The 23,083-nt window shown below is 46.9% G+C and overlaps 1 protein-coding gene across 2 annotated transcripts in view; it reads left to right on the top strand.

The window, feature by feature from the left end:
- The first annotated feature begins 10,542 nt into the window (after positions 1 to 10,542).
- Positions 10,543 to 23,083, top strand: part of Camsap1 (calmodulin regulated spectrin associated protein 1) — a 67,975-nt gene continuing 55,434 nt past the window's right edge. Inside the window, exon 1 of one of the 2 annotated variants that reach the window (XM_038336472.2) lies at positions 10,543 to 10,748. In XM_038336472.2, coding sequence (XP_038192400.1) covers positions 10,595 to 10,748 — 154 coding nt within the window. In that variant the 5' untranslated portion in view covers positions 10,543 to 10,594. The remainder of the gene's footprint in view (positions 10,749 to 23,083) is intronic. The other variant, XM_038336471.2, reaches the window with a different exon arrangement.

Raw genomic sequence — 23,083 nt, 5'->3', positions numbered from 1 at the left:
AAGGCTTACTCCTCTCTCTGCCCAGCCATATCACTTTCTGTTTCCTCCTCCTAGTGCTGGGATCAAAGGCGTGAGATCCCAAGTGCTGGGTTTAAAGGTGTGTGCCACCGCTGCCTAGCCTCTATGGTTAACTAGTGGCTAGCTCCATACTCTGCTCCCCAGGCAAGATTCATTTGTTAAAGCACAAACAAAATATCACCACTCGGTACTCAACCCGTAACAGTCTACAGCCCCATTATGATGAGGGCATCGTCCTCAAGTCTGTTGTGTCTGTTGGTCAGTCCTGTTTGGTAAATGGGTAAAATTGTATCTGCTTTCTTTTTTTTATATATATTTATTTATTTATTATGTATACAATATATGCCTGCAAGTCAGAAGAGGGCACCAGACCTCATTACAGATGGTTGTGAGCCACCATGTGGTTGCTGGGAATTGAACTCAGAACCTTTGGAATAGCAAGCAATGCTCTTAACCGCTGAGCCATCTCTCCAGCCCTGTATCTGATTTCTAAAAAGAACTTTGAAATAGGGTGAGCAAGATGGCTCAGTGAGTACAGGTGCTTGCACCAAGTGGGTGACCTGAGTTCAATCCGCAGACCCGCAGGATGGGAGGAGGAAAATGGTTCCTGCAGATTTTTCTCTAATCTCTGCATGTACACCGTAGTACATGTACATCCTCATACAAAAAATTTAAGTAATGTTTAAGATACAATATTGTGTCACACAGTTCACTCTTTTGAAGTGTGTGATTCGGTGGTTTCTAGCACGTTTCACACCTCTGTCTAGCTGACGGCATTCCTGATCCATGCCCATCAGGCCGCAGCACTTGAGCTACTCTGGATCTGCTGAGTCAAAGCACATTTTCCACTCTGGCTTCTTTTCACTTAGCACCAGGCTGGAGCACTTCCCCTGCACTCTAGCACGGGCCTGTGGTTCATTTCCTATAGGAGTTAAGTGATTTTCACCAAGCTGATTCCTTTGTATCATAGGCCACTGGACAGCTGGACCCCAATGTTTATGCTTCATCCATTGATGGACCCCTGACTGTACTGTCTCTTAGCTATGGAGAATAATGCTGCTGGTGTGTGGGTGTCCATTTTGTTTGATGTCCCTTCCACATTCCTACTGGACACAGGTGTCCATACCTAACCCTTTCTGTGCTATGTGCCCTTTGGATAATCTGGTAAAACCCAGACCTCTTCTGAGAGGATGCCCCTCCATTTTGAGACAGGGTCATGCTGTGTGGCACAGGCTGTCCTAAAACTCTCCATCTTTCAGCCTCAGTCTTCCCAGGAGTGATACTGGGATTACACGTGCATGACACCACACTAGCAAATTAGAAATCACTGTTTCAAGTGTCTTTTTCTCCCCTTTGCCTTGATAGAGATGAAAAAGTGTGCGATACTAAGTCACATCCCCAGCACTGTTTTCCATTCATCCATTCATTTGGTTTTCTGAGACGGTTTCTGGAACTCACTCTGTAGAGCAGGCTGGCCTTGAATTTCTAGAGATCTGCCTGTCTCTGCTTCTGGATTGCTGAAATTAAAGGCATGCTTCACCACCGCCCAGCCAGCCCTGTTTTTCTGAAGATTTTGTGTGTGTGCATCCCTGTGTGTGTCTGCCTGTCTGTCTGAGTGTATTTATGTGCAAGGGACTGAGGTAGTTGAATCTCCTGGAACTAGAGTTAGAGGCAGTTTTGAGCTGTTATGTGGATTCTGGGAAGTGACCCGGTCCTCTGCAGGAGCAATTAAGTACTTTTAGACCTTTTCTAGCCTATGCTGGTCCCATGTTAAAAACAAGCAAGCAAACAAACAAACAAAAACAACTGTCGAAATAGGGCTTGGTGTGGTGGTGTATACCTTTCAGTACTTGGGAGGCAGAGGCAGGTAGATCTCTGTGAGTTTGAGGTTGGCCACAGCTACATAATAGAGACCCTGCCTCAAAAGAAAAAAGTCAAAATAGCACATACAAATGAGCTGCTGTTTCATTCTTTGTCAATGTCATGTATACAAGCACAAGGCCAGAGGTCAATGTTGGGTGTCTTCCTTAATTATCCTTTATCTTTTTTTTTAAAGATTTATTTATTTATTATGTGTACAGTATTCTCAGTATTCTGTCTGCATGTATGCTGTAGGCCAGAAGAGGGCACCAGATCTCATTACAAATGGTTGTGAGCCATTTGGTTGCTAGGAATTGAACTCAGGACCTTTGGAAGAGCAGGCAGTGCTTTTAACCTCTGAGCCATCTCTCCAGCCCTTTTTTTGTTTTTTGAGATAGGGTTTCACTATATTTCTAGAGCCTGTCCTAGAACCAAGGTAGACCAGGCTGACTTTGAACTCACAGAGTTCCCCCTGTCTCTGCCTCCCAAGTGCTGGGATTAAAGGCATGTGCCACCCCTGCCCGGCTTCTTCATCTTATTTTTAAAAATATTTATTATTCTTTTTTATTTTTTATGGTGTACGGGTGTTTTTTATATATGTGTGGCACATGAGTTCCTGGTGCCTGTGGAGGCCAGAAGAGGGCACTGGATCCCCTGGAACTGGACCCAGTTGTGAGCTACCATGTGTGTGCTGGGAACTGAATCCAGGTCACTTAAGCCATTGTTCTTGTCTTAGGGTTACTGTTTCTATGATTTGACCAAAAGCACGTTGGGGAAGTATGGACTTATCTGGCTTCCGCCTCCACACCACTAATCACTGAAGGAAGTCAAGACAGGAATGCAAAGAGGGCAGGAGCTGACACAGAGGCCATGGATGTGCTGATTACTGACTTGCTACTCCTGGCTTGCTTAGCCTGCTTTCTTACAGAACCCAGGCCTACCAGCCCAGGGATGGCACCACTCATAATGGGCTGGGCCCTCCCCTATCAATCACTAATAGAGAAAATGGCTTATAGGAGAAAACGGAGGTATTTTCTCAAGTGAGGTTCCCGCCTCAGATGACTCTAGCTTGTGTCAAGTTGACATAAACTAAGCTCTTACCCGGAGTCAGCTCTCTAGCCCTTCCATCTTAGTTTTTGAGACAAGGTCTCTCACTGAACCTAGCTTGCCAGTTTATGCTAGTTTCATTGCACCCTCTAATCAAATTCTATCCAGTAAACACACGTGAACAGGAAATAAACCTCAGAACAGGTGACTGGGAGCATTTCTGAGTTCTGTGTCCTAGCTGGTGTCTGCCTGAATTTTTTATTTTTTTATGGCTATGTAACAGAGGGTAGCCTTGAACTTGCCATCCTCCTGCCTCAGCCTCCTAAGTACTGAGATCCCAGGTTTGCACTACCACATCTGGCTTCTATCTGGTTTTGCACATAGAAGTGTCATGAAGGGATAATGTTTTGGTTGGAGACCTCAGAGGCATTTGCACTGGGGTGTGGAGCAGCCTCTCTCCCAATTCACCTCTCAGCTCTGTCCAGATTTAACAGGAATGAGCCCAGGAAGGGGAAGGGGAGCCTGCTCTCAATGGGCCACAAAGCCTCTTGCTATCAGGAGCTCCTATTGTGCTCGGCCACACAGCCTCTTGCTATCAGGAGCTCCTACTGTGCTCCAGACTGGGCGCTGGTGGAGCTGTGAGTATATAGGGAGGACTCCTGGGAACACCTTAGACCCCAGCTCCAGGGTGGGAGCAGACAGCTGTCCTAGGTTACAGGGAAACTGTTACAAAAGCTTACCTGCTCAGTGTCCTCAGGTGCAAGACCCCTCTTCCAGCTTCCTGGCCTCTTCCCAGCTTCCTATGGTGCTATCTCACTTTTTGTTGTTTTTTGACACAGGGTTTCTGTGTAGCTCTGGAGCCTGTCCTGGAACTCGCTCTGTAGACCAGGCTGGCCTCGAACTCACAGAGATCCACCTGTCTCTGCCTCCCGAGTGCTGGGATTAAAGGCGTGCACACCACTGCCCGGCTCTGTGGTGCTGTCTTAAAACTTTTTCAGAGCTTCCTGTTGTGCAGGGAGGTATGGTCAGGGGCCTTCCCATTATTCATGCAGGGCCAGGATGCTTCTGATTTTTCTGCTGTCTGCACACAATTCTGATGCAAAGGCCAGGAAGAGAGGAGTAAATACTGTGTTTGAGCAGGTCATACATATCAAGCCTTCTGTGGCTATATTCCCTTTGTGGACATGGGCCATACTCGCCACTTCCTCAGAGCCACGCTGCATCACTTTCTCCTGGGCATCTGTGATGAGTCTGTGTCTAACAGTAGTGACTTAAGGCATATGGGGTCATCCCTGTTGTGTGTGAGTAGGGGTAGAGGACCAACTTGAACCAGAATTTTTAAGAAGATAGGTCAGGGAAGCGGGCCCTGGCATGTCAGGCAGACTGTTGGCTCCTCTGGGAGACACTAGGAGGTGAAGGACAGGGTTGCTTCCTCCTGCTCTGGTTGCAAGCTGCTCTCTCTCTGTGTGTGTGTGTGTGTGTGTGTGTGTGTGTGTGTGTGTAGCTACTGCCCACTGTTTGATTGGCACTATCATTGTATCCTGAGGATTCAAGGGTGGCCAGAAGGAGAAGCTGTTCCTCTTGTCTCCTTAGAGCCTGCTAGCGTCTATGATAAGCCCCTCTCACCTCCTCCTGGAGTTTGTTGTAGGTGCTGGGATAGAGCCTGCCTTCCGATGGGGCCAAAGCCTCTCCTTCCCATGTTAGATGAGAGCACTGCAGAAGCGTGGGCCAATGGCTCTGAGGGAAGATCCCTAAAACTGAAAACAAGCTCAGCACCTAGACAAGGGCTAGTTCCTCAGAAGGCAGTTTAAATACACGGCTCTACACAGCCCAGTGTGGCTACAGTTCCTCTAGGCTCAAGTTCTTCCTCTGTGCAGCCTGCTGCCGGAGCTCAAGGGACCTCAGGCTGTTCCTTGAGCCTGGGGCACCCTGTGTTGCCGGATCCTCCAACTGCTTGTTGGCCCAGTGTCACCAGTGACTCCAGCACATCCTTTGATGGTTCTGTCCTAGTCAAACTCAGTAGCTCTGCCTAAGCCTTGACCCATGTTGTAGCCTCCTGTCCACTTATAGCATGTCTTCCAGGGAAGCAGGGAATGCAGCTGGCATCAGGTTCTGTCTCTGCAGCTGAGACAACTGTCTAATCCATAGTGCCTTGGCTCTGCCACCAGTACAGAACTAGCTGGTGCCCACTCCAGTCAACCTTCCTGCCCCAACACCTCCTGCTTTCTCTCCTGCTGCTAAAGGAGGAAGAAGAAAGGCCCTCCCTGCTAGGTTTTGGCCCAATCGTATGATGCCAGCACTCTGCCAACCTATCCAGCACTAGACCTTCCTACTACTGCAGTATGCCAGTGGGCATCCCAATGATGTAAGCTTCCCAATCTTAACATGGACTTTGTCTACTGTACCTTCTTTAGCCCCCAAGTCCCACCTCCCCTCCTGAAACTGCACCTATTGTGAGAATTCTTCCTCTGGGGAGACAAAAACCAACCCTTTTCTCATTGGGATAAAGCCTCAAAGACAAAACAGAGTTCACTGTGTGGAACCAGTGAATTTATTGGGCTCACTTACAGAACATGGGTGAAGTGCTAGTTATAAAAAGGTGGGACCCAGAGATAGAGGCAGACGGATCTCTGTGAGACCAGCCTGGTCTATAGAGCGAGTTCTAGGACAGCCAGGGCTACACAAAGAAACCCTGTCTCAACTGCGACCCCCAAAGCAACTATAGTAGAAAATCATTTTTTTTTTTATCCTGGTTGTCCTTTACTCATCACAGGTGGCTTCCTAACAGCTGCAGGATGGAGGTCTGTCTGCTTTAACACCTCCATAGGCCATATGCAGTTAGAGCATTATTGCACAGATGGCTGGAAGGTGCAGCAGGGAACACCTGGACTCTCAGGCAAGGGCTCAGTGACCCTCCTCGCACACCCTCCTCCTTCCAGCTGATCTGAGAACAGCTGTCTTACTCAGAGGACAGCACTGTATGACAACACCCCATACCTGCTGTCCCTTATTGCACTGTACCATTGGCCTCCAGGGGCCCTGTCTCTCTGTTACAGCAACCGCATCCCATGCCTGGGGGACCTGTTTTCCTTCATAGGAACAGTAATCCCTGTCTTCCCTACTTCAACATTTCTAAAAGGATTAAGTTTGGTTGTCAACTTGAGGGGACTCAGAATCTGGGAGACAAACTCCACGACACGTCCGTGAGGGCATTTCCAGAGAGGTTTAGCTGAGGGGACAGGACCCACCCTGAACATGTGTGGCACCATCCTATGGGAGTGGCCATCCAGACTGAATAAAAATGAGGACACAAGCCGAGCCCTAGCATTCATTTCGGCTATCTCACACTCCCCCTGCTATGCCTTTGCTGCCATGATGCATTCTGCCCTCAAACTGTGAGCTACTTGTTAGTATTTGGTCATCGCGCGCGCGCACACACACACACACACACACACACAAAATAGTAATACAGGATGCAATGCAAATACTCATCGTGAGGATGTCTGTCCCCCTTCAGGCCTTTGTTTCACAAAAGTGCCTGTCAAGGATAGTAAGACCCCATGAACAGAGTCACTCTCCAGACTCCTGAACTAGCTTCTTCTCCTCCTCTGCCTCTTCCATCCTGGTTGAAGACAAGGCTTTGGCCCAAACCCCTGGACTTGAATAAAATAGATTCCTAGAAAGATATAAGCATGGAACTTGACTGAAGAAACGTGATTTGAGCAGACCTCCAGCAAGGAGGAAAGTCTGTCATGAAGTCATCTGTTGGCCAGCAGGCTTGCTACACAAGCCTGACATTTGGTCCTTGGAGCCCACTGTGGAAGAAAGCCATCCTCTGACTGACACAGTGCACCATGGCACATGGACTTGTGTGACCCTCCTCACTACAAGCCACCCAGTAAGACCAGACCAAGGTAGGTCTGTGAGATACTGAGAGCATTCATACCAACTCCTCCCAAAACTGTTAAGAGGGGCCAGGTGTTTGTCATAGCCAGAACCTGGAAATGACCTAGATGCCCCTCAATCGAAGATAAGATAAATGGATAAGAAAAATGTAGCACATTTACACAATGGAGCACTACACAGCAGAAAAAAATAACAACAGCTTGAATTTTGCAGAAAAATGGATGGAGCTAGAAAACATTATTTTGACTGAGGTAACCCAGACCCAGAAAGACAATTATCACATGTACTCACTCATAGGTGGTTTTTAAACATAAAGCCAGCCTACAAACCACAATCCCAGAGAACTTAGACAACAATGCGGACACTAAGAGAGACTTACATAAATCTAATCTACATGGGAAGTAGAAAGTAGAAAAAGACAAGATCTCCTGAGTAAATTGGAAGCGTGGGGACCTTGGAGAATTGAAAGGGGAAGAGGAGAGGCAGGGAGGGGAGCAGAGAAAAGCGTAGAGCTCAATAAATATCAATAAAATAAAAAATCCAAAGCAAGTTGAGTAGGGAGGAGAGTTCCCATCACATCTTTGGTCATCCTGGGAATGTCTTTTTCAAGGTGCATTATTTATTTACTTAATTTATTTTCATACCTGTATAAAAAGAAGGGGGGCAGGCATAGTGGGTAGCTCATGTCCATAATCTTAACACATTGGGAGGCTGAGTAGGAGCTTGGCATAGAATGAGTTTCAGACTAGCATGGCCTGTACGGCTTTGCCTCAAATAATTAAACCAAACCAAACCAAGATCACAAAAGGAACACTCCCAATTTACTTTATTTGACCAGTAGCAATCTACTACTAAAACCACCCACAGACACCGCAAACAAAGTGAAGACTAGACTCTATCATGAAAACTCAACAGATAGCAGTAAACAAAGGTAGGTATATAAAAAAAGGATTATACTTATGCCAAGTGGAATCTCTTCCAGAATACAGGGATAGATCAGTATCTGAAAACCAGTCAATATCCACCACAGACAGAATAAAACCTTTACATGACCAGCAGGTGCAAAACAAAGCCCTTGACAAAAAAACACGGTTTTCAAACTGTCTTCAGTCCCAGCAAGGGGAGGGTAGGGAGAACAAAGACAGGTGGATCTCTGAGTCTGAGGCTAGCCTGGTATACAGAGCTAGTTCCAGGACAGTTAGGTCTACATAGAGAAACCTTGTCTCTAAAAGCAAACAAACTAAAAGCAAAAAGACCCCAGTTTCATGAGGAAGAACACTGTGCCGACTGGGAATAGATAGATTTCTTGAGCTTGATAAGGAACACCTACCAAATCCCCACACTCATAGTCACTGCAAAACGCTTTCTTCAGGTCAGAGTAAGACAAGGAGCCTGGTTTTCATGCCAGTCCACAGGGCACTGACTGCTCTAGGTAAAATAGAAAGGCAAGAATGAAAAGGCTCCCAGGTGGGGAAGGAGGAGGTAAGGCAGACAGACTCCTCTACCCACAGAGGACATGTCTGTATCAAGGACATCTCAAGAACCCACCAAGAAACCATCTAAACTAGCAAATGGGATCCTCGGAGCTGCAAAATACAGGGCCAGCAAATCTCTATCCCTGACCCCCTTTCACCTCTCTCCCATTTGCCAGCTTTGTCCTGCTACCTGCCTGGTACCACCCCACATCCCAGTCAGGCCAAGTTCTGCTGTTCCAACCTTTGCTCCTGGGGCTCTGTGCTTAGTGGCCTTGCTGTTTCTTACACACTGGGGATTAGATCAGCCTACTATAGCAACCCGGTCTACTGTCGGTGCTTCCCAGACTCACACCAAGCTCACGTCTTGCCTCTTTCTACCCAGATGTCCCCCTCTTGTCTCCCTCTGGCTACCTAGCCCTAACAAATTTTTATTTTATTTTTGAGACGGGTCCTACTATGTTATTTTGGTTGACCTGGGACTCGATTAGAAATGGGTGTCCCTGAAGCCACAGAGATCCAATTACCTCTGCCTCCCAAGTGCTGGGATTCAAGGTGTGTGCCACACCAGGCGTCTATACACTTTTGCTTTTTGAGACAGGGTTTCATCTCTAGGAGCTGAAGCCGGCCTTGAATTTCATTCAGATCCTCCTGCCTCTACCTCCCCAGTGCTGGGGTTACAAGCATGGGGTACCATGTCCAACTTCATTCACCTCTTATTTATTTATTATTACTTTATAAATAATACCAATCAAAATTTCCAGTTCCTCCCCTCCTCCCACTTTCCTCCTGCTCCCCCACTCCCCCTCCCCGCCTCCAGTCCTAAGAGGGCAGGATACCCTGCCCTGGGGGAAGTCCAAAGCTCTCCCCTCCTCCATCCAGGCTTAGGAAGATATGCATCCAAATAGAATAGGATCCCCAAAAGCCAGTACGTGCAGTAGAGACATCCCAGTGCCACCTCATCCACCTCTTGATCTGATTGCGTGCACTCTCTCCTCGAACATCCACTCTACCTACTTACTGTTTTTTTGTGGGTAAGGGATGATCTGACAATGACAGAGGTTAAGCACCCTGAAGCTTACAGGGCCAGTACGGCCACCCACACCCCCCACACCTGGGGTGGTGGGTTCCTGCTGCTCCCCCGGGGCTGGTGCATACACTGTCGCCTCTCCAGTGATGTCTTCCGCATAGCGCACCCAGGCTTCACAAAAATACTCTTGTTCCTTTCAAGCACTAACGCAGGCCACACGCGGCGCTGGTCTTAAGCATCCATTCCCCTAGGCGCCGAACCTGAGAGAGAGAACATGCCAGTGTCCGTCTGGGGTAGTGGGGCTCGCGGTTGCTCCGGACTCGAGCGCTGATCTCAGGTGCTGTTTCCGAGCCGCGTGCACTCAGCCTGCCCCGGCGGCGACGTCTCGCGATCTCCGTCGGCAGGCCCAGCGCCCGTGCAGACCCTAAGGGTGCTCGGTTCACAGGGAGCCGGCCTTACCAGAGGTAGTGACGAACCAGTCCCTGAGCACAGGAGTGAAGCTCTATCACCCCGCGGCGCCCGATGGTAATCCCCAAGTCGCTGAAAAGGAGGCGGGTCCCCAGCAGAGTATACTGCGCCTGCGCACACCCGGGCTGGGGGCGAGTCAGGGGCGTGTCTACTGTGGCAGAAGAAGGGGGCGAGGCTGGGTGGACCGGCGTGTTACTGCGCTTGAAGAGGAGGTAGGGGCGGGGCCGAGGGCGTGTCCACAGCTACTGAGGACCCGGACTGGGCTGGGTTAGAGGGGCGTGCCGCCCGCTGCTCCCGCAGGGGACGCGGGCTGAGGGCGGGCCGAGGGTGTGTCTAGAGCGCCTGAAGAAGGGCACAGGTACTGAGCTTGCGGAAGGAGGGCGGGGCTAACGGGGGTACGGGGCGGTGCCTACTGCGCCTGCGGAGAAAGGTGGGGCTGCGGGAGGCGCCAAGTGCGCCTGCGTGACGCGGCGGCGGCGCGTTAGCTTCTACCCGTTGGCCGCCGCCTCAGCTGCCGCTCCTCCGGGGCCGCGCACGCGCCGCCACCGCCGCCGCCCCCGGCCCGTGCCCGCACCGCGCCTGCCCCGCGCCTGCCTTGGCCGGCGCTTGCCCGCCGCCGCCTCCCTGGCCGGCTCGGTGCCTTCTTGGCCTCGGCTCGGCGCCCGCAACATGCAGCAGCAGCAGCCTGGGTGGCGGCGGCGGCCGTGAAGCAAGGGCCGTGTGCCCGGGCGGGCGGCGCGGGAGGGCGGCGGCGTCTTTGTTGCGGCCGGGCCGCCGCGGCCTTTGTCTGCAGATGGACGCGGGCGGTCGCTCCGCCGCCGAAGGCTGGAGGAGGATGGAGGCACCGCCGGAGGGCGCCGACCTGGTGCCGCTGGACCGCTACGACGCGGCGCGGGCCAAGATCGCAGCCAACCTGCAGTGGATCTGTGCGAAGGCCTATGGCCTAGGTGGGCGGGCGCGGCGGGGTCCGGGGCAGGGGGATGGGGTTACAGGGGGACGAACGGGGAACGAATCGAACTCCAGGTTGGTACTAGGGGGGAACCGACGGGACATGGACTGCTGTCGGGCGCCACCGGGAGATGTCGGACGAGTGCGGGAGCCGGGGGATGGGACCAGAGGGAGACGAACCGGGATCGGACGGGATATGGGACCAGAGGAGGACGCAATAGCCGTAGGATGGGACCAGAGGTAGACAGATAAGGAATAGATTGGACTAGGTATGATACAGAGGGGACAGAGGGGGGACTGACATGCAGGGGGATGAGACCAGAGAGGATCGGAAGCTGGACGAACCGGGCAATAGGACCAGAGGGGATCCGATGAGTCAGGGGGATGGGGGACACGGAGAAAGGTCTGGGGACGAGGAGTGGAGACAGCCAAGGTTGGGAATGAGGCCGGTGACAGAGCCAGGGCGCGCCTTCGCGTGGTGTCGGTTCAAGACTTGCTGTCCTGGCTGGTGGCCCAGGTGAGCGAGTGCTGAGGTCGGCCAGAGTAGGTCCTGGCACGGGACTATGCTCGCATAGCCATACTCTTTGAGTCTCGGGTGGGGTAGAGGGTGCCTGTCTGGTGCAGTGTTATTCTCTGGCTACTGGACTGGCCGTCTGAGTCCAAAAGGGACTTTCTTATGTGAGTAACCTCCGTTTAGCCATCTCCTACTGCAACAGTGGCCAGAAGGCTTAGTTTGACTAGTTGGAGGCTTAGTCCAGGGGGACAAACCTAGAGTCCCAGCCATTCTGGTTTATATATTATGAATTTTGATACTTCCCAGAACATGAGCTATTGGATACTCCAAAGATAAATTTTGTGTTACACAAATTGTGCAGAAACAACCCCTTTGGCTAATTTCTGTTGTGAAGAACAAGGTAACCTTGTGATGAAACCCCATTTATGAGGCCTAATATGCTTAGTGGATTAAGACGCTCTGGTTTGGTGCTCTGAGAACTTTGCAGGCCAAATAATGCTGGTGATGAGTTGACTGGGAGGCTTTAGTATCAGTGACAAGTACCTTGTTTCAGGCACAAAACTAAGTGTTAAATACTTGTGAATCCCCTTAAAATGAAGCATGAGTCGCCCTTGTTCTGGCAGAACCATTACAGACTGGGTTGCTGGAATAACCCTTTCAGGAGAGGGTTAGGTGACCAGTTTAAAAAACTTGCTAAGCTGATGTTCTCTGTGACAGTGGACTGTGTCGCATCAGGGCCTCCAACTAGTCATAAGGACAAGCATGTTTCATGAGTTTTGGGAATAAATAAACTGCTTTCTTTATTTTATTTTAAACTTAATGCTATGGTGTAAAGCTAGCAGTGAGGGAGTAGTTCTGTCTTTTACAATTTTTGGTTTTATAATTCTAGGTCATCGTTTCTGTTGAGTTTCAGGTTTTGCATGGTGGTGGAGAAACACTGCTGTGTAATTGGCTTTATCTGACTTTAAAAAGTACAATTGAAGAAGCCTGGTGGTGGTGGTGGCTCATGCCTTTAATTACAGCACTTGGAAGGGAACATAGAGAAACCCTGTCTTGAAACCCGCTCCCCCCCAAAAAAAAATACCCCCCAAAACACTGAATAACTGCTGAAATGGATAAAAAGGTATCTGGCACCTAACTAGAGCAAATAGTGAGTGCCTAGCCAGTGGTCACATCCACCATTGCTGGCTCCACACACCCCTCCACTGCTGTCAATCTTTGCTGTTGTTCTAAGCTATATCATTCAGTTTTTTTATTTGTTTATTTTTGGGGACAGGGTTTATTTTCTTCAATAATTTATCTTTATGTGTATTGGTTATGAAGGTATCATATCAGATCCCCTGGAACTGGAGTTACAGACAGGTATAAACTGCTGTGTGGGTGCTGGGAATTGATCCCATGTCCTCTGGAATAACAGGCAGTGCTCTTAAACACTGAGCCCTCTCTCCAGCCCCGAGACAGGGTTTCTTTGTGTAGTCCTGACTGTTCTGGAACTCACTCTGTAGACCAGGCTGACCTCACTCACAGAGTTCTTCTTGCCTCTGCCTCATCAGTGCTGGGATCAAAGGCGTGGGGCACCACAGCCTGGCATCGTTCAGTTTTGCATTATTTTTCTTTCTTTCTTTCTTTCTTTCTTTCTTCTTCTTCTTCTTCTTCTTCTTCTTCTTCTTCTTCTTCTTCTTCTTCTTCTTCTCCTTCTCCTTCTCCTCCTCCTCCTCCTCCTCCTCCTCCTCTTTCTCTTCCTCCTCCTCCTCTTCTTCTTCTTCCTCCTCTTCTTCCTCTTCTTTTTTTTTTTTTTTTTTTGAGGCAGTGTCTGTCTTGGATTCCTATTTAGACCATTCTGGCCTTGAACTCAGAGATCCATCTACCTCTTTGTCTCCTGAGTTGTTGGCATTAAAGATGCATGCACACATACTGGCCTAGTTTTGTGTATTGTTGAACCTTTCTAGTGCTGTCTTTTGAGGCTTTCTTTTCTATAGATTATGTTCATTAGTTCATCTTAGAAAAGTTCATCTTTTCTTAGAAAAGAATCTCCCAGCATTCTTTTGCCCTGCTGTTTAGTATTTGACCAAGGCTAGCTTACCACATGCCATTGCCCTACTGAGAGGTGCTGGTTCATTTCCAGCTTTTTGCTCTTAAACATGGTGCATCCTAGTGCACAGCTCCTAGCTTATGTACAAATTTCACTCTTGTGTACATGTATTCCTTTAACCTTTGTGCTGGGCATGGGACTCAAGGCTTTGCTAGGCAAGTACTCTTGCTGAATTGCCATCTGTGTTTTTAAGGTTGGCCATGTGGAAATAGTTTACTTAGACTGTTTATTTACTTTGTTGTTTCTCTAGGAGGGTGTGTTTAGTGGTAACATTCAACTTGGTATCTAGAGATAAATTTTCATCTCTTGTTGGCACCTGGTTTAGTTTTATTCTAGTACCAGATTACTCATGAGGTCTTGTTGCCTCATCAAATAATGGAGCAAATGGGCTTTAAGGTTTTAGGTTTTAGGTTTTTTTTTTTTTTGAGACAGGGTTTCTGGAACAGTCTTGCCTGTCCTGGAACTGGATTTGTAGACCAGGCTGGCCCGAACTCACAGCGATCCTCTTACCTCAGTGTGTGCCACCATGCCCAGTGGGTTTAGAATTACTTAGAGTGCTTATTTGAGGACTGGGAGGAAGAGCAGGACTGAGGACCAGCAAGGGACCCAGGCCTAGGTGTCCCTATGACCTGAGACAGGGCCTCTGCTAGCAGAATGCACCTATTATGTGTGTTAGAGGTCTAGTTCCCTTCCGTTCATTATTGTAAATAAGAAGGTTTCCATTCTAGACCCAGCTTTGGCATTTAGGAGGTGCGAATTTATATGACCAGGCTGGCTCAGCTGGACAGTTGTTCATGGTGTTCGTAGCCTGGTATGGATTTACTTCTACCAGCCTGGAGTTGTATCTTCCAGAAATCAGGGTGGGGAGGGAGTTTTGACAAGATATAGGGGACATCCTCCTGCCTCCCAAAACCAACTCTTTTCCTATTCCCGGGTGGATCTTTATCTTTGGCAATCTCCATGTGATCTCATCTTAGACTGCTATTCATTGGTCATGCTGCTTTCCATTTGGATGCTTCAAAGACAGCTTAGTTTGGGTGGGCGGTCATAGGGGAAGGGTCTTGTATGTTTTATGTGTTATGCACTTTTTGGTTAAGTCTGGAAATGAAAATAATTTTCCTTCTGTGTAGGAGTTGAAGTGTGGTGGAACTGTGGAGCTAACTACTGGAGACTCCATTGTCACTTGCCCCTGAGAGTCCATGTCCCTATTTCAGCCTGCAATCTGTAGTGAGTGGCAGGTTCTGGCGCTCACCCTAGGCCTTGGGCTTATGGTTATAAAGAAGCATTGTCTCCAGATTTTTTTTGCTGTCGTGCCACAACCTAGATACTTCTGATTTTAGGTTCTTCTTGGGGAATATGATTTTCAGGTGTGTGACTTTCGTTACGCTGCATCTGATTAATTGTGAAGCTGTGATTCTTTGCCTGTCTAAACTACTTGATGGTCCTAGTAATGAACAGCCAATTTCGAGGCAGAAGCAAGGATAGGCGGGGCCAGCAGGCAGAGCATAAATGGAGAAACAGGAGGCAAACGAGGAGCAGGAGGACATCAGGGTCAGCCACCCAGCTACACAGCAAGCCATGGAATAAAAAGTAAGGAAAGTTATACAGAAATAGAGAAACATAAAAGCCAGAGGTAAAAGGTAGTCGGAATAATTTAAGAAAAGGCTGGGCATTTATAATTAGAATAAAACTCCATGTGTGAGATTTATTTGGGAGCTGGGTGGCAGGCCCCCTAAAAAGCCAAAAGAGTAAAAGATCACACACAGATTCTTTCACTTCTTTTTCTGGCAACTCTTGCATTACATTGACTGTCTTTTAGTTATTTTTTTTGGGAGTAATTTATTAGGCATGCTGAAAATTGTGTACTTAAATGTGTCTGCAAAGAGGAGCAAAGTCTGCTTAACTGCAAGAGTATAGTGGCATTTGTGTGAAACCTGCACTAAATTAATTGATAAGTTCAAAGGGGTGATTTGAAGGACCATTTATTTTACAGGATAGTGTGCTAGACCAGGGCTGCAGCAGTCCTGGCTTTTGCTTCTGATCTATTTGCATTGTATTTGTGCCCTTAGCAAACTTAGAGGTATCTAGGCTTTGGTTTCAGGGAATAGTGGGGGAATATGAGTTTTTATCTCCCAAGGACAGCGGAACACACAGGGACCGGATGAGAAGGTTCTCAACTGTTTGCAAGGAGATTGCTCCGTGGCTCAGCAAAAACTGATTTGTCCTTTTGCCCCAGAGCTGAGCTGTCCTGAATCCTAGGCCCAGTCAGCTCATCCTTCTCATCTTACCACCAGCAGCAGACTGGGTTGGAAAAGGGTGGTGACCTAGCTGGAGGGTTAGGTCTACTAACCAGGAATGCTGCTCTCTGTCCTTTTTTCTGCCCCCCCACCCCCGTTCTCCTATGCTCACCAGAGTCCTACAGACTGCTACTTTGAAAAACACGCTGTAGAATAAGAATTCATATGCCGATCTGTGGCCATTAGAGCCCAGTTCCTAGGAAATATGTGCTAGAGCCACTGCAGGCACAAAGTGATTTTTTTATGTTGGTTGGCCTAGCCAGTGTTAGGAGCAGAGCCCTCTCCTAACTCTAGGAGTCACTGCATTGCCAGAGTCATAGTATTGTTTGGTTCAGTGGCATTTGGTCAAAAGGAGCTCTGTTGTGATGTTTTACTCTTTCGGCTTTTGAGGGGCCCACCACCCAGCTCCTAAATATACACAGAGGCTTATTATTACTTATAAACACCCCACCTTATCTTAGTTTGTTTCTTGCCAGCTTTTCTTAAATTAACCCGACTACCTTCTGCCTCTGGGCTTTTATCTTTTTCTATTTCTTTTTTTTTTTTTTTTTTTTTTTTTTTTTTTTGGTTTTTCGAGACAGGGTTTCTCTGTGGCTTTAGAGCCTGTCCTGGAACTAGCTCTTGTAGACCAGGCTGGTCTCGAACTCACAGAGATCCGCCTGCCTCTGCCTCCCGAGTGTCTTTTTCTATTTCTGTTTACCTTTCGTTACTTCTCTTCCATGGCTTGCTTTGTAGCTGGGTGGTTGGTCCCTGGTGTCTTCCTCTCCTTGTTCTCTTGCTCCTCTTCCTCGTTTCTCCTTTTTATACTCTCTGTCTGGCAGCCCTGCCTGTCCTTCCTCCTGCCTTAAAATAGCCAATAGGCTATTTCAGCATTTTATTTGACCATCAGGTGTTTTAGACAGGCAAAGAATCACAGCTTCACAGAGTTAAACAAATGCAGCATAAACAAAAGCAACACACCTTAAAACAATCCTCCCCAACAGAGCTCACTTCTTGGAACCTCTTTCAATAGCTCCAGAGCTAGCTGGGACTGCTCACTGCTCCTTTCTTTTCCTGGACTGGGCAGGTTTCCCTGGGAGCAGTCTGCTGCCTGAGCTCAGTTCAGAAGTGTCTTACCAAGTTGTTCTAGGTCACAATTTGTTCAGACCACTCTTTCATGAGTTTAGATTGTGGTTTTATTTACTTTTATTTTAAGTGTCTGGGTACATTGTCTTCATGTATATGTCTGTGCACCATATCTGTACCTGGTGCCCTCAGGCTAGAAGAGGCCTTCAGGTTCCCTGGCACTAGGCATATATGGTTGTGAACTCCTTGTAGGTGGTGGGAATTAAACCTCAGTCCTCTGGAAGAACAGCCAGTGCTCTTCAGGACTGAGCCATTTCTCAGCCCCTAGACTGTAGTTTTTAAATAGCCTTTTGTTATTCTTGGCAAGTGAGTTGGGTGTTTCTGGGTGGGCGGGTCCAGGAGCCTCAAGTGTTTGCTGATCGTGAGAAGTCTGATACTGTAGGGGCTGCAGCCTGGCAGCGGTTGCCATGACCCTTTCTCTGTGGGGTGTCTGGAAAACCTCCTATCTTCTTGTTTTGGTATCTCTGCAAGATTGGGGGTCCTGGCTCTCACATGTACTGTTGTGCCCACCTGCAGAATACTCGGGTGCGTGTTATGTATGTGGGGGGAATTTATGTCTTCAGAGTTGTGCTAATACATGTACTCCTTCCTGGCCTGATGCCAGGAGCTAAATACTAATCAGAGAATGAAAATCTGTCTTTAATCTCTTAGCTAATCCTTTGTTTGACCCTCCGGAGGGTTAGCTACTATTGTGTTTCAAAATGTTAATTTTGGCTATACATTCAAATGGCTTTTAAGAGGGGGACTGGTTGAGACAGGGTCTCACACTATTTAAGGCTGTCCTGGAACAAACTTAACTGCTGCCATGTTGTGTTGATTTTTGTTTTAGGATAGCCCTGTCAACTTTAGATATGCTGGTGCTCCCTCTACCTCAGAGTTGCACTGTTCAGTGACCTGGATGGCTGTCAATTTTTATCTTTTCTGAGGATGACTAACAGGAGCCAAGATTAGTTTCATCTAATGTCTATTGTGTGCATAACTATTTTTTACAGTATAGGAAATATAAAGGGAAAAGACACATGGTGCCATCTAAATTTGTTGATCACAATCCTCATGAAATATGGACATTCATGGAGGCAATGGAAGGGTTGAAGGTGACTACATAGGACTGAGGAGACAGCTCAGACAGGAAAGAGCTTGTGAGGCAAGGGACTGGGAAGATGGCTCACATTGGTAAAGTGCGTGGAGACTTGAGTGGAGTCCCAGAACCCATATTAAAAGCCAGGTATGGAGCTGGCGGGATGGCTCAGCAGATAAAAGATGCTTGCTGCCAAGCCTGACAACCTGAGTTTGATCCCTGGGACCTAAGTTAAGGAAAGAGAACTGGCTACTACAAGCTGTCCTCTGACCTCTACACATATGCTGTGGCATGCATGGGGGTATACATGCACACATACGAATGAATAAATATTATTGTTGTTTTCAAGACAGGCTTTCTCTTTGTAGCTCTCACTGTCCTGGAACTCGCTCTGTAGACCAGGTTTGCCTTGAACTCAGACATCTGTCTTGCTGCCTCCTGAGTGCTGGGATTAAAGGTGTGTCCCCCCCATCACTTGGCATAAAGTAATTTTTAAATATTAAAAAAGTCAGGTGTGGTATATGTTTGTAATCCCATACTGGAGAGGTAGAAATGGGTTCTCAGACCAGCCAGACTGGCCTGCTCTTTGACTCTAGATCAGTGAGAGACCATGAGTCAAAGAACAGAAGTGAATAGCTCTGAAGGGTGGTGAAGGCCTGGATAGCCCCTGAGAGCAGGGGTGGGTATCTGACTGCACCATTGTGTAGCAGCCAAGTGATCTTGTGCATTGAGTAGATTAGCTGTGCTTAGGCAGAGGCGTAAAGGCTGACACAGTAGGTGATTAGTTTGGAAATAGTCTGGGGCCAGGTTGTTTACCATGTTCCTGGTGTCATTGGGGATTTCTTTGTATGTGCCTGGGAACACTTGAATAGGAGATGGTTTGCTGAGAGCCTGGGAATGTGCTTTGAGCAGGTAGTCCCCAGTTGCTACAGTTTCAACCAGTCAAAATGAGATGTGTATCAGTCCAGGTGAACATTGTCTTATGACCCGTGGGAATTGAATGGGGCTTTGAAGGTCACACATGCAAATACCTATAAGGAGAATCCTGGATGGTGCCTCATTTACAGAGGAGCAGATGCCACTAGCAGGTCGGGTGAGGAAGAAGATCTGGATCTGGAATGCCCCATAAAGAAGTATGTAGTCTAGGCAAGGGCAGGGAAAGGGAATGGAGGCAGGTGTGGGTGCAGCTAGCACAAGCCAAGGCAAGTGAAATTTAGAAGCTGAGATTAGCTTGGACAAATGGCTGACTTTCAGATATTGGGATGTCTTAAATGACAAATTGGTAAACCCTTGCAGAGGTTTACTTATGGACTGTTCTTAAGGATATTTTCTAAGGAGGAAAGAGATCTGATTTTTTAGCTGGACATAGTGGGTACTGCTCAAGTGGATTCTTGTTTATCAAGTGGATGCTTGTCTTGGACCTTTATTGGAGTATAGTTGATATACAGTACAAACAAAGTTTTGGTGGTGTGCCTCTTCCAGATCCCTATAAGTCTCATCCTGGCCTCCCTGTACCTCTTCCTGCCTGGAGTTTCTTATTATTTAAGCACATCAGGGTCCTGCACCTAGCTTTTTTTTTCTCCACACAGTATCTTTGAGATTCATCTGTGTATCTCATGGTGTGCAAGTCTTTGCTTAGTAATAGTGTTACATTGTATAGCTAGCCCATTTGTCTGTTGGTGAATGTTATTGGGGTGGTTTCTAGTTTTGGGATATTATGAAAAAGCTGCTATGTGCATTCATTTCTGTGGACAGATATTTTTATTCATCTTAAATAGGTGTAGGAGTAATGGGTCATGAGATACTGCATTTTTAATTTATATGAAAGTATGAAGAGTGGCTGAGTCATTATTTCCCATGAGCACTATGCAAAATTCTCTGCCTTCATGTCAGTGCTTGGTGGTGTTGGTCTTTATACTTTTAGCCAGTCAAGTGGGTGGATTACACCTTCCTACTGTGGTTTAGTATGCATTTCCCTGATGACAAGTAATGAGGAACCTTTTAAATTATGCCTTTTGTCCTATTAGTTTCTTCCCGTGTAATAATAGCTTTTAGGATCTTGGACAATATAAGAAAAATTAAATTATTTTGAGGTTTATTAACATGTAGTTGTAAGACGTTCTGTAAAGGTTCTGGATGTCTTTTCTTTACTCAGTTTCTCAGTGGTAACTTCTTTTTTTAAAAAATTTACTTATTTTTATTTTGTGTGCGTTGGTGTTCTGCTTGCATCTGCATCTGTGTAAAGGTGTCAGAAGCCCTGGAACTGGAGTCACAGATAGGTGTGAGCTGCCATGTGGGTGCTGGAGATTGAACCCAGGTCCTGGAAGAGCAGCCAGTGCTCATAACTGCTGAGCCATCTCTCCAGTTCCGCCAGTAGTAACTTCTTATAAATCTATTGGAAAATTGCAACCAGATGTTACCCTTTCATGGCTGTGACTGCCTTGTGGTCTGACTGTTGTTGCCCTTCCTTTCTAGTTTTTGACTAGACTTAGCCTGCTGACCCCTGTTTAGACAAGCAGTTAGTGTGGCAGTGCTACCTTCCCTGCAGCTCACATGTTTTGGTAGTTTGTATTGTGTGGTTTTGTTTGCTTGTTTTGGGATGAAGGCTTAGTAGGCCTGGCTCAACTTAAATTTAGGGATGACCTTGAACCGATCTTCCTGCCTCTACCTCCTCAAAGTGCTGAGATTACAATGTGTGTCACCATGCTGGGTTTATGTTTTCATGTTTATCTATTTCTGTGTGTGAGACATTTCCTTTGATGCTTGCTTTTATTTCATTTTGTTTGCTATGAAAAATACCATAGCCTAGGTAATTCATAAATGATGGAGATGTATTGTTTACAGTTCTAGGGGCTTGGAAGTCCAAGTTGAGTGCAATAGCAGATCCTACATGTGATAAGGCTCTGGTCCTGGTTCCATACCCAGCACCCATAAAACTGGGTATTGTGGCATGTGCCTGTAATTCTAGTACTTGAGAAGTAGAGACAGGAGGATCAGGTGTTCAAGATCATCCTTATATACAGCAAATTGAAGGCCAGCCAGAACTACATGAGATTCTGTCTTATTCCCATCCCAGATTTAAACATTTGAACACAGTACAATGCGAATATACCAGTTTGATACTTACATGCTGAGGAATGATGATGGGAAATTTTTTTTTTTTTTTTTGTTTTGTTTTGTTTTTCGAGACAGGGTTTCTCTGCAGCTTTAGATCCTGTCCTGGAGCTAGCTCTTGTAGACCAGGCTGGTCTCTAACTTCCAGAGATCTGCCTGCCTCTGCCTCCCGAGTGCTGGGATTAAAGGCGTGCGCCACCACCGCCCGGCGGGAAATATTTTTCTGTATTAAGCTATTATGTTTCTTTAGGAGCAGAAAACATTGTTACAGTAAAAACACATTGCTGTTCATGACACACAGTGGCCTTGAATCTAAGGTGATATATTTCAGGTTATATTTGTTGGCGTGTATGGTATGATGGCATGCACAGTGTGTATGCTGTGTGTTCAGAACCAAGGCTGCAGTGAAGTTTTTCAATAAAACATGAGTGAACACTGCCAGAAACATCTTGGATCATGATACATTTGATTTTGAATTGATTTTCTGGTTGTTGTGTGTTTGGAAACTTTACTGTTACTATTTACTTCTAGCTCCCACAGTCAGTTATGTTGCCCCTATGAACTCAAGACCTACAGTGTAAGAAGCTGAGGCCTAGAATATAATTTATTTTGGTGGATGTTTGGGCATGTGGCAAAGATCATTTTAAACAGCTTCTTGCTCCCCTCTCTTGCCTTCTGATCCTCCTGTTCCTTTTGGCCAAGTAGAAGAGCTTTTCTTAAGGCTCTGCTGACCAGATGCAGGAGGTTCAGGTCTTTGTGCAGTTCCTGTCTGGACCCTCATAGATTAAGTTATGGAAACATCTCCCATTTCAAGATCTCCAGCTCTGTTTGATTCAGGACACAGGCAGAACTGAGGTGTGCTGCCCGCAGACCCTTGGGATAGAACAGTGCAGATGGAAATGCCATTCATACCTTGAACATGAGCGGGTAGAAGAATATCAGAGTAAGAAACTAAGCTGGTTATTTTGAAGGAAGAGAACTGAGTGTTAGGTGATGAATTGGGGCTTTAGTTGTCTTTCCAGTCCTTTCTCTAATCTCTTAACATTAATCCTTTTTCAGTGCTACTTCTCTCCTCTCCTTTTGTTCCTGTTAACTGGTTTATTTAAGAATAAAATGCCCAGGAGTTCCCAGATCCAGATGACTTTCAGTAAGAAAGTACCTGTTGTCACTCTGTACCCCCTCATGTTTTTTTTTTTTTTTTTTTTTTTTTTTTTAGACATAAAGCTTTATTAAAGGAGAGAGGGAGAGAGAGAGGAGAGGGGGGAAAGCAGAGAAGTGGGGAGAGAGGCAGAAGCGAAGCTGCCTCTCCGAGAGGAAGATGGAAAAGAGCCCCCTCATGTTTCTATATTCCCTACAGCTAGCTTCTTTAAACCACCTTGGCTTCTGGGCTTCTGTAGAATGTGAGTCCTGTGGACCCAGATTCCAGCAATAAGCATTCTGTCAGTAGCAGCCTGGGCTTTGTGTACAGGTAGTCTTGGTGTCCTTGCTGGCTCTAATAGCCTTGTCAGTTGCTGATGAACAGGTGCCAGACTTTTCGTGCTAATGGATTTGTCTGCTTTATTAGCTCTGTCAGACATTTTATGTATTTTGAGTCTAGTTAGTACTAACAGTAAGCATCATTTACTGTTTGTCTTTAGTAATTTCTGCCCTACCTACCTTTTTTTTTTGTTGTTTTGTTTTTTGTTTTTGTTTTTCAAGACAGGATTTCTCTGTGTAGCCCTGGCTGTCCTGGAACTAGCTTGGTAGACCAGGCTGGCCTCAAACTCACAGAGCTCTGCCTGTCTGCCCCAAGTTCTGGGCTTAAAGACGTGCACCACCACTGCCTGGCCTCCTCCTGTTTTTTTCTCAGCCTTCATTGTACTGTCGTCCTCACTTAGCTGTTTTTCATTTTGTGCAGTATGCTACCATGATCAGCTGTAGTCTGAAAGTGTTTAGTGGAAAAATCCAGAAATAATTTCTAAGTTTTAAATTGCATGGCATTTTGAGTTGCACAGTGGTTCTCAACCTTCCTAATGCCATGATACTTTAATGCAGGTTCTTATGTTGTGGTGACCCCTGACCATAAAATTACTCGGGTTGCTGCTTCATAACTAATTTTGCTGCTGTTATGGATC

Source organism: Arvicola amphibius, chromosome 7 (assembly GCF_903992535.2).
Source record: "Arvicola amphibius chromosome 7, mArvAmp1.2, whole genome shotgun sequence".
NCBI classification, from domain to species: domain Eukaryota; kingdom Metazoa; phylum Chordata; class Mammalia; order Rodentia; family Cricetidae; genus Arvicola; species Arvicola amphibius.
The sequence above is the reverse complement of the archived record's forward strand: the minus strand, read 5'-3'. Positions and strand labels throughout refer to the sequence as shown.